This window comes from Oppia nitens, unplaced genomic scaffold (assembly GCF_028296485.1).
Source record: "Oppia nitens isolate AA-2021 unplaced genomic scaffold, nextdenovo-longstitch-racon4-pilon3 scaffold11_pilon_pilon_pilon, whole genome shotgun sequence".
In the NCBI taxonomy this organism is placed as follows: domain Eukaryota; kingdom Metazoa; phylum Arthropoda; class Arachnida; order Sarcoptiformes; family Oppiidae; genus Oppia; species Oppia nitens.
Genome location: NW_026533190.1, coordinates 2,083,087 through 2,095,579, shown reverse-complemented (window position 1 = coordinate 2,095,579; position 12,493 = coordinate 2,083,087). Strand labels below are relative to the sequence as shown.

The 12,493-nt window shown below is 37.2% G+C and overlaps 1 protein-coding gene across 1 annotated transcript; it reads right to left on the bottom strand.

The window, feature by feature from the left end:
- Window positions 1–2,163: 2,163 nt before the first annotated feature.
- Window positions 2,164–4,448, bottom strand: LOC128953869 (uncharacterized). The gene is made up of 2 exons (XM_054299400.1): window positions 4,207–4,448; window positions 2,164–4,126 (listed from the first exon to the last, which is right to left on the bottom strand). The coding sequence occupies exons 1-2, from the start codon at window positions 4,446–4,448 to the stop codon at window positions 2,164–2,166; spliced, it is 2,205 nt and encodes a 734-aa protein (XP_054155375.1).
- Window positions 4,449–12,493: the final 8,045 nt, after the last annotated feature.

Genomic DNA, 12,493 nt, shown 5'->3' with positions numbered 1-12,493 from the left:
TTGTTTGACTCCACAAACTGTTGGTTCATTTGTTTAGTCGGAAATCTGAACCGTTGTTTCTGATGTACCAGAAATCGACGGATCAGATTGACGCCAATGTTACTGAACTGAAGAATCTTGACTCCTTCCATTAGATGTACATGAAATCTTATCTCATCTCTATTCTTCCATGGTAGAATTTTCTGGCGACCATCATTTGTCCATCGATGACGTATATCTGGTGATAATACTTCTATCGGGACATACGGATTGCGATCGTAGGTATCGATTTCTGGTAAATCCAATTGTTGTTGTTGTTGGCCACTAAAGTCCTGATAAATGGCATATCTGGCCACAACTGTTGAACAATATTGACAATCTCTGTCCATCGGATCGGTTGTGTTATCGTTCAAACAGACAAACAAATTCCAACTGTCGCCATATTGCCGGTTAGTATAATAAAATGTGTTTAAACTGAACACATAGTCACCGATAAATTTTTTTCTATCGTAATACTGAAGAACAAAGTGATCGCCGATATCCGACAATTTCATTAGTGGTCGTAGACTTAGTTGCGATGACTGTAATGGAGATTCAGTTGTTGATTGCAAATCGGCTGACAATTGTCGGGCTTCCATACAGACAACATTATCTGTCAGATCTTGTAGACGAAGTGTCGACACAACAAATGAATAATTGGGAACTACTTTTTCGGCTATTCTTTCGATTGTCAATTGATTGACTCCTTCGCCAACAATGACAATCAGTTCACTGTACGGCACGAAAGGGAAATACTGATGAAGACTGCTGAGTTTTTTATACGACATTGTCGTTGAACAGCCCTCACTGATACAGTAGGTGTCACTCTTGAGCAGTGATACCATCCATTTTTTAATCTCATTCTCCACTCTCTCGACAACACAAAGTAGTCCATCGTTGGCAACAAGATATGTGGTCCGATCGGCAAAACACCGGATTGAATACCGAATGCTAGAGTTGGATATATCTCGACCAACTCTTGCCGGAGTCCCTGTTATAGCTCTGGCAATGACGGGTGCGTACAGACCTATCACATCATAGGACGGATTGTTTACATCCAGTATTCGCTTAATAGCAATACAATTATCTTTATATCCAATTTTATCGGAAATTTTTGCTAATATATAGAGATTTGCTCTAAATGTTTGACAATCAACTTCTTGATTGTTAGATACAAATCTAACTTTTCGTTGAATCGGTTGGATATTCATACCAAACAAATACAAGTAAATGGCATAACCATAACCGTCGGGTAGTTTGTCTAATGGTTTGAATCCAACGCCCATTACTACCGGAAATATTGAATCCGTGTATAATGTGTTTACCGAACTATCATTTGTTTCCGATTGATTGAAATCAAGCAAAACATTGAATGCCAGACGAGATTTTGAGTGTCTTTCAGTCCAACCAATGATAGTGCCATTAATGATCTGGTCATCAGTTTTATTGTCTCTAACAATACCGCATAATAGATGGACTGCTGGATGAAAATCTTCGACATCTTTTGGTGGTATTTTTGTCTTTTGTATTGGTTCAACACTACCGAAAACTTTGGCCACAATAAGTAGTTCATTGGTTTGTGGATCTCTTTCTTGAACTCCCGAATCAATCAATTTTTCTGTAAACAAACCAATGGTTTCTCTGGCGAACACCGATCGCATTGTTACGGGTTTTGTACGCAATTCACGGACAGCACCGCTGTCTGCCATTTGACTCATAATATCTTTGTGTATCTGATCTCTGAAATTGTTTTTTTCTCTGACTTTGAAGACTATTAACTGAAAAAATATTATAATTTAAATAATAATTTTCTTTAAAACTATTAAATCACGTAACAATCAAATTAATTGTTATATTAATTTTATTGATTGTTTGATTGATGACTATTAATAACTTTTGACACAAACATATTCAACCAAGAAATACACATTAAATAGCAAACAGAAAATAATATACATAGCAATCAATAAATCAATCAATCGATGAATATATTAAAATTTATAATTATTGAAAATAATATAATTATTGAATATATTGAATAAATACAGTAATATAATAAATATTTTGCAAACAATTTGTTTTGTTTTTTTAGGTTTTGTTTAATAATTTCAATTTAATTTCAATCATTTTTCATTAATTCATTGATCAGTACTTAGTTCGGTGTTCTTTGTGTTTGTCTCGTCTCTCTCGTCTCTCTCGTCTCTCTCGTCTCTCTCGTCTCTCTCGTCTCTCTCGTCTCTCTCGTCTCTCTCGTCTCTCTCGTCTCTCTCGTCTCTCTCGTCTCTCTCGTCTCTCTCGTCTCTCTCTCTCTCGTCTCTCTCGTCTCTCTCGTCTCTCTCGTCTCTCTCGTCTCTCTCGTCTCTCTCGTCTCTCTCGTCTCTCTCGTCTCTCTCGTCTCTCTCGTCTCTCTCGTCTCTCTCGTCTCTCTCGTCTCTCTCGTCTCTCTCGTCTCTCTCGTCTCTCTCGTCTCTCTGGACTTTCTGAACTCTCTCGACCTGTTGTCTCTCTCGACCCTAGCGTTTCTATCGGCTTTCTCGATTCACTCGGCTCTTCCAGATCTCTCGATTCACTCGGCTCTTCCAGATCTCTCGATTCACTCGGCTCTTCCAGATCTCTCGGTTCACTCGGCTCTTCCAGATCTCTCGATTCACTCGGCTCTTCCAGATCTCTCGGTTCATTCGGCTCTCTCAACCTAATTAGCTCACTGGGCTCTTGCATGCCTTTCTTACCTCTCGCCCAATCAACTTTTTGTTGAACTTGAAATTGTTTTTCCTCTTTAGTCGGAAATCTATATTTGAATTTCTCGATTGTCCGAAACCGTTCAATCATATTGAGGCTTACATTATGGAACCGTTTGAGCGGTGATATCTCAATCCAATACATAAACAAAAACGATAGCTTATGTCTGTTAAACCATATAAGATCCCTGTCTTTGCCATTGTTTGTCCATTTGTGTCGCAATTCGACTGTTAATCGTATGGGCCGTACGATCAGATTAGCCCGAAACGAATAGATCGGTAGACATAGTATTCGTTCATTTTGTGGATCTATAGGATATTCGGCGACAACTGTCGTACAGTACTGATAGTCGCCGGTAAACATACTCTTGTCGTCCAAACAGATGAAGACATTCCAGTAGTCGACAAAATGTTGATTTGTTGCAAAATTCCTAACCAACGAAAAGATTAAGTGACCGACTTCTTGATCACGTTCTCTGTATGTTAGATCAAAATAGTCGTTAATATCATCCATTTTCATCAGCGGTTCTAAACTGTATTTGTGTGGCGGCTGCTGCTGTTGTTGTACAATAAGAAGCGGTTCCAGTGTTGCTGTCTGCTGTAAATCGGTACACAATACATGCGAATCAATACAAAACAAATTCATTGTCAGATCGTATTGACTGTAATAGGATTTGACATAAGAGTAATCGGGTTTTCTACTAATAATACTTCTTTGGATGAACAAAAGATTTACACCTTCGCCAACAATGACAACCAGTTCCAGATATGATTGTCCATGAATTATGCGACCAAAATCACGGCTTTTGGGCAGAGTTCTGATCTCTGACCGACCTTCGATAATACAATAGGTATCCGATTTGAGTATCGATGTCAACCATTGATCGCTTGATTTTTTCGGATCAACATCTTCGGCGACACACAATAGGCCATCGTTGGCGATCAGATATGTGTACCGATCGACAAACCATTTGGACAAATACTGTACGCTTGAATCGATAATATCTCGGCTAACTCTTTCTGGATCTAATGGCGGATCCGGATTGATGGGTGCATACAAACCAATTACATCGTAATCAGTATTATTTACATCCAGTATTCGGTAAATAACATAATAACCAATTCTTGGATATTTAATTGTATCGGAATTATTGACAATCAGATGAAGATTTGCTGGAAATGTTTTACACCATTTGACTTCTTGATTGTTGGACACATATCTGACTCTTTTGTTTAATATTCCGATATTCTTGTGACACAAATACAAGTAAATTGCATTACCATAGCCTTCAGGTCTTTGGTTCAATGGTTTAAATCCAATGGCCATCAATACCGGAAATAATGAGTCCGTATATAATTGGGTCGCAGAACTGGGATTTGATACCAATTCAGAAGTATCCAACAAAACAAGACGTTTTCTGTCCAACTAATGACAGCACCGGTAGCGTACTGGTCGTCGTAAGCCGTATTGTCGCCAACAATGGCATTCAAGTGGCCGATAATATCATTGGTTGTTTGTGACTGTTTTGGCGGTACAGTGCCGAACACATTGGCCATAATTATCGGTGTGTTTTGTTGATCTCTTTCCTGTACTTCCGATGCCATTAGCATTACTTGATTGAAACCTAAGGTTTCTCTGACAAACACCGATCTCAGTGTTGTTCCGGGTTTTGGTTGCAATTCACGGTCCATATATTGGTTCGCCATTTGACTGATAATATCTGTTTATTTTTCTGTTTTTCTTGTGGACTAAATTGTTGGACAAAAATATATAATGACTGAAGACTTTAGACACTAGAAACTGATTTAAATCCTTTCAGATTTAAAATATAATTTTTATTTTTAAAAATTAATTGTTATGTTTTCGCGTAACAATACTTCTATAATAATTAACAATATACAGAAAACAATATATATATATCAATCAATCAATCAATGAAAATATTGAAATAAATAATATAATAATTAATTTCCAAACAACTTGTTTTGTTTAATAATTTCAATTTAATTTCAATCTTTTTTTTTCATTAATTCATTGATCAGTACTTAGTTCGGTGTCCTTTGTGTTTGTCTCGTCTTTCTTGTCTCTCTCGTCTTTCTTCTCTCTCTCGTCTCTCTTGTCTTTCCCGTCTCTCTTGTCTTTCTCGTCTCTCCCGTCTCTCTCGTCTATCCCGACTCTCTAGACTCTCCCGTCTCGTTCGGCTGTCTCTACTTTCTTGTCTCTCTGGACTCTCTGGACTCTCTGGAATATCTCGACCTTTCGACTCTCTCGATCCTATCGGCTCTCTCTGTTCACTCGGCTCTTCCAACTCTCTCGGCTCTTCCAGATCTCTCTGTTCACTTGGCTCTCTCAACCTAATTAGCTCACTGGGCTCTTGCATGCCTTTCTTATTTCTCGCCCAATCAACTCTTTGCTGATTTTGAAATTGTTTTTCCTCTTTAGTCGGAAATCTTAATTTGAATTTATCGATTGTCCGAAAACGTTCAATCATATTGAGGCCGACATTATGGAACCGTTCGAACGGTGAACTCTCAATCCAAGACATAAACAAAAACGATAGTTTGTGTTTGTTTTCCCAAATAAGATCCCTGTCTTTGCCATTGTTTGTCCATTTGTGTCGCAATTCGGCTGTCAATGGTATGGGCCGTACTATTAGACTCGTGCGAAACGAATAGATTGGTAGACATAGTATACTGTTGTTTAGTGGATTTACAGGATATTCGGCGCCAACTGTCGTACAGTACTGATAGTCGGCTGTACTGACTCTCATTTCGTCCAAACAGATGAAGACATTCCAGTAGTCGGTAAATCGTTGATTTGATGAAAAATTGCGAAACAATGAAAAGATTAAGTGACCAACAATTTGATTATGATCTCTGTATGTTAGCTCAAAATAGTCGTTAATATCAGCCATTTTCATCAGCGGTTCTAAACTGTATTTGTGCGGCGGTTGTTGTCCAATAAGAAGCGGTTCCTGTGATGTCTGCAAATCTGTACACAATCGATACGAATCAATACTAAACAGATTCATTGACAGATCGTATTGACTGTAATTGGATTTGACATAAGAGTAATCGTGTTTTCTGCTAATAATTTCTCTTTGGATGAACAAAAGATTTACACCTTCGCCAACAATGACAACCAGTTCCAGATACGATAGACTACGAAATATACGACCAAAATCACGGCTTTTGGCCCGAGTTCTGATCTCTGACCGACCTTCGATAATACAATAGGTATCCGATTTGAGTATCGATGTCAACCATTGATCGCTTGATTTTTTCGGATCAACATCTTCGGCGACACACAATAGGCCATCGTTGGCGACCAGATATGTGTACCGATCGACAAACCATTTGGACGAATACTGTACGCCTGGATCGATAATATCTCGGCTAACTCTTTCTGGATCTAATGGCGGATCCGGATTGATGGGTGCGTACAAACCAATTACATTGTAATCAATATTATTTATATCCAGTATTCGGTAAATAACATAATAACCAATTCTTGGATATAAAATTGAAGAGTAATTATTGGCAATCAGATGAAGATTTGCTGGAAATGTTTTACACCATTGGACTTCTTGATTGTTGGACACATATCTGACTCTTTTGTTTAATATTCCGATATTCTTGTGACACAAATACAAGTAAATTGCATTACCATAGCCTTCAGGTCTTTGGTTCAATGGTTTAAATCCAATGGCCATCAATACCGGAAATAATGAGTCCGTATATAATTGGGTCGCAGAACTGGGATTTGGTACCAATTCAGAAGTATCCAACAAAACAAGCGACGGCTGATTAATGTCGAGACGTTTTTCAGTCCAACTAATGACAGCACCGGTAGAGTACTGGTCGTCGTAAGCCGTATTGTCGCCAACAATTGAATTCAATTGACCGATAATATCATTTGTTGTTTGTGACTGTTTTGGCGGTACAGTGCCGAACACATTGGCCATAATTATCGGTGTGTTTTGTTGATCTCTTTCCTGTACTTCCGATGCCATTAGCATTACTTGATTGAAACCTAAGGTTTCTCTGACGAACACCGATCTCAGTGTTGTTCCGGGTTTTGGTTGCAATTCACGGCCCATATATTGGTTCGCCATTTGACTTATAATATCTGTTTGTTTTTCTTGTGGACTAAATTGTTGGACAAAAATATATATTGACTGAAGAGCTTAGACACTAAAGACTGATTTGAATCCTTTCAGATTTAGATTTAAAATATAATTTTTATTTTTAAATTAAAGCAACAATAAAACGCACAACAATTTCAATAATAAAATTGAAAAACTCAACAGTGTCTGAAACCCTAATATCATTTTCAGCCACCACTACCACTATACTTTTGGGCACCCATACCTAAATCTGATAGAACCGGGTATCAAAACACATACACACACACATAGTAGATCGCATATGATGGCACAGGTACAACAAGCGCAGGTAGTTGATCAGAATATGTTGCACGAAATGCGACAACATCTACAAGTATGGAAACAAATGATAGTCAACCCGAACACCCAGACACTGCATTTGGCCCAAATCGGTGAACAACTGATGCAACTGTTGATGAATAGGACGGCCTATGAAAATACCAGAGGCTGGGAAGGCCGATGGATCATCCAGGAAGCCGAACGACTCGAATGCGATCTAAACAATCGGCTGACTGGCCACAATGCTGACGATGCATTTCTGGCCACTGTCGACCAGGCCTGTCAATTGGCCCAGACATGCGACCAAACTATCAACCAGTTTGTTCAGATGGAACCGCCCCAGAATATGCCAGTCGGCCAGGAAGTCATACAAATGTTACAGTATATAGTAGCCGATTATACCAACAATTTGTTGCCAATGGCCAACGATCTGCAACAGTCGCTGGCCGATATTGATCTACAGTATAGGCAACAGTCGCGCGGTTGGGCTGCACAGGTGAGGACAGATTATGAAAATTTCTATCGGCAACGGTTTGCCTATATATTGTTTATACGCGACCGGATTCGCCAGTTTTATCAGCATTTTACCAATCGTTTACATGAGTTACAGAACGGCGGCGGCGGCGGCGGTGGTGGTGGTAGTGGTCACGCTATACCGTAACTACCAGTATTACCCATACAGTTACCGGTCATGAACTGTAGATTATGAATAATCAAACAAATCTGTAGTAGTGTTTGAACAATAAAACTACAGTAAGTAGTATTAGTAGTACAGTAAGTGATTAATAAAATAAAATTATTAATATAATCATTAAAAAAAAATCATAATATTCTCTAATTATATCTATAATTATCTCATTTTCTTAATACTGGAAATATTTTTGAATAATTTGATGAAAATTTGATTTAAAATATATATGAATTTCTTTTTTGTTTGTTCTACAAAACAAATACAAACAAGTATTTATCTATTAAGTAAAACAACAATACTTTTTAACTAAAAAAGAAAAACAATTAGAAAAGAAATTTTAACTTTTAATTTTCAAAGTTTCAGCAAAAAATTAAAAAAAAATTATAATAAATATCAAACTCAGCAGCAACACCATCACTGCAACCTAGGATATTACAATCAAAGCCACGACCATCACCATCATCACCACCACCACATACTAGGGCACCCACCTAAACACGCAAACAGATACCCATACAGATCATAAGGCATAAATCTATATTATACATATAGATAGATAACGGGGCTACTAAATGGCACAACTACGACCACCACCACCACCAGTAATCACTGACCAGGTATTGCGCCAAAAACGGGAAGAGCTAAAAAATATAAAACAAATACTGGAAGCGCCTGGAAATATAGCACCGGAACAGTTTGAGTTTATAGATGTTTCATTACAATATATACTATTGCATCGAAACCAGTATCTGAATGCTGCGGGAAGAGGATGGGAAGGCAAATGGATCGTAGATGAAGCCAAACGACTCAGAAATATCCTATTGTTTCGTTACGACGACTGGAATCGATTGCTTAGCACTCTTCGTGAGGTCAATGAAAGAGCCGAAGGACTGGAAACACAATTGAATCAGTCGTTAGCGAATGAACCGCCCGACAATGTAATTAACATCGGGTTGCACGGTATTGGTCAGACTATGCGAGTACCATGGGATCCAAATAGGTTAACTATAGTGGTAAATCGATGCCGAGAAGCCGACCGAGCTATACCCGGCTCGCAGGACACCTGGTACGCCAATTGTTTCTTTCCAACGCCTAGCCCAGGTATGTTTCGCCCATTTTGGTTTAGGCGTCAATATCAGCCCGGTGCCGGCAACGATGATGACATAGAAAATGCCCGGTTCCTGGTCTATCATAAGCATAATCCTCGGGTTCCGCATTTGAACCATCCGGACGACACGCGGGGCATATTCTTTGACGGACCGCGCGTACATGTGCTCAGTCAACTCTGGTTTATCCGGCTAGGAACATCGTTGCTCTCATTTGCTTGCCGTTTGGCACCGGAAGCCAATCGTCTACAACAAGATCTGGTCGACATTGATCTACAGTATCGGCAACAGTATCGCCAGTGGACGCCAAGAGAACGTGGATTTCGCGAAAGACTATATCGGCTAAGATTTGCCAATATTTTGCGTATACGTAACCGGATTCTCGAAAATCAGTTGCGTTTCAATGATCGTTATAACAGTTTTTTGGTCGACGACGCCGGTACTGGTGGTGGTATCGTTTTACCGGACTAACCCCCCCCCACTAGAGTATTATCACACAGCATACATACACACAGCTAGGATGGGATCAATCAATCAATCGGTAAAATCAATTAGAGATTAAAATCAAGTGAACAAAAAAAAATTAGTGATTAAAAATAGTTTTTTTAAATATCTTCTAAATCCTTTTATTTTTAATCAAAACAAATATATATATATATATATATTGATAAAACAATGTTTTATATATAAATTAATTACTAATACAAAAATTAAAATAATTTGGTATCACCATCTGAAATTAGATTTCCCCCTCCCCTCCCCAGAGCATGGCTAAGGCAGGGCGCAGGCATTTGGCAAATATATTGTTTATGTTTGCCATTTTTAAAAACCGAGGTCAAAAGCGGGACCCGTCACCAATTAGTAATAAATAATAAGTTTAATTTTAAGTTAGTTAAGGTTAGCACCTAAATCAATAGATTTACTGTTAATAAATCTGTATTAAATAATAATAATAATAATTGCGAGCCAACAACTGGGAGCTATACTATCTATATTATAATTTAAAATTGTTTTACAAGACATAAAACTAAAAAATATTTGTAGTTATAATATTGAGAAAACAAATACATAATTATCATCAGTAAGAGTACAACTAATTGAGTTTAACATATCATAACAACACACACACACATACAGTAAGACAGAGATTCGGTCAAAATGGCAAACAATGTGGTTATCCGTGAATTACATCCAAAACCCGGAACACTAAGATCAGTGTTTGCCAGAGAAACCATTGGTTTCAATAGAAATCAATTGACAGTTCAGGGAATACAGGAAAGGGATCAACAAAATCGTGAAGTAATCGTTGCCAATGTGTTCGGTACTGTACCACCAAATCAGCCGCAAACAAATATAATCAATCAATTGAATCAAATTGTTGGCGACAATCAATCGGACAACCAGTTTATTACCGCTTCTATCACTGCTTGGACTGAATTAAATCAGACAACACAGTCTTATCAACTGATTTTGCTAAACACTAATACAATTATGACAGCTATCGGCGATCAAGTGTCCGCACTGTTAACAGACTCTATATTTCCGGTATTGATGGCCAATGGATATAAACCATTTAACAACAGTATACCTATAGATTACAATTATGGCATTCATTTGTATCTTTTCAGTAAAAATATTCAGACAACTGAACGCACCGTCAGATTTGTTAGATCAGTTAGGTTTGTGTCCGCTGCCAATCCAGACGATGTATTTGTTTGTCAGACATATGCGGCTGAACTCCAGTGTTTGGTCAGAATTGACGAAAACATTATCAACCAAACCATTAGCCGATTACTATATATTAGTAATCTATCGTATGATGTGATTGGTTTGTGCGCACCCGTCAATCCAAATCCGCCATTAGATCCACAACGAGTTGCCAGAGATATTACCACCGACTCTATTACCGGCTATTCAGTCAATCGTTTTGCCAATCGGATCACATATCTGGTTGCCAACGATGGCCTATTATGTGTCAATGAAAAGGTTACAATCAATCAAAAACAAGAATTGCTGGCATCGTTGTTGAAAAGTGATACCTATTGTCTGTGTGAGGGCTCGGCTATAATCAGATCATATAAAAAACGATTGACACACAAAAGTCTATTCAAATATCAACCCTATTGTGAATGTATTATCATTGTTGGCGAAGGTGTCAATCATCTACAACTCCAACGAATAGTTCTTCAATCAGTTCCCAATTTTTCGTACGTCGAGTCACATCTTCGTCAACACGATCTGTCAGTTGATGTCTGTTGTCTGGATTCACAACAATTGTCGATTGATTTACATTCACATCGGACTGATATCGGACAACGACTTAGTTTCCGATCGCTAATGAAATTATCGGAAATCGGTGACCACTATATCTTTCGCTACAAAGATAACAATAAATATGTCGGCAATATTGTGTTCAGTTTGTTCAGCAATTTTTATTCAACAAACATTGAATTTATTGATTACTGGTCGGTATTCATCTGTTTGGATAATGTCGCCACTGAACGATCGGACTATCAGTTTTGTACAACAATTGTAGTCAAATATCCTCAACAATCCTCAAATCCCAGTCAATTGCAGACACCGGACATTGTTTATCCGAAATATTCTGAACCATATGTCAAACCAATTGCAATGACCAGCGATCTCGTGAATCGGTGGACAATGAATGGCCAGAAAAGAGAGATGCCGTGGCAAAGCAATTATCGACATTATTATTTCTTTTTGTCGATAATCGAGTCGTCAATGATCGTCCGATTCGGTAATATTGGTGTCAATATGATCGACCGATTTCTGACAATCAAAAAATTTGGTCTTAAATTTCCGACAAAAGCTATGAAAGACGAAACTCGACGACAATATCAGTCGACAAAACACTAGAAAATATATAATGATTTTATTTGTTAACTATTTATTTGATTTTTTTTTTTTAGACAATTATCTCACAAAATGTCAATTTAAATATTGTATATCCAATTAATGTATTAAACAAATAAACAAACAAACAAAAAACTTTTTATCCTATATTTATAATTCAGTTGAGAGTTTAGTTGATAATAAAAAACAAATTATATGAAAAACAAATATTTATAACCACAAAAAAAATTATTTTTATTATACTCACTATACCAGAGAGTTTACCCTAACTCTGTAATAATTTTTTTTTTTAAAACTTGATTTACTAATCAATTGACTAAATCTAATTGATAACTAAAAATAACAATTTTTTCATTATGTGAATTTTGATTATTTTTATTTTATCTAATAAATAAAATAGTATAAATTGTTTGTAATGAATGTTGAAATAAAATAAAGATTAAATCCATACACCACGAGACTGGTAGTCATTCAAAACTATTGATTGCTTTTTTAAAATTATTATTATTAATTGTATCGCAACAATCAAACAGTTATATTTAAAAAATCTTTATTTTTCAGTTAATAGATTTTTTTATTAGTATAAAAAATTCAAAGATAATAGAGTCCACACAAAACAAA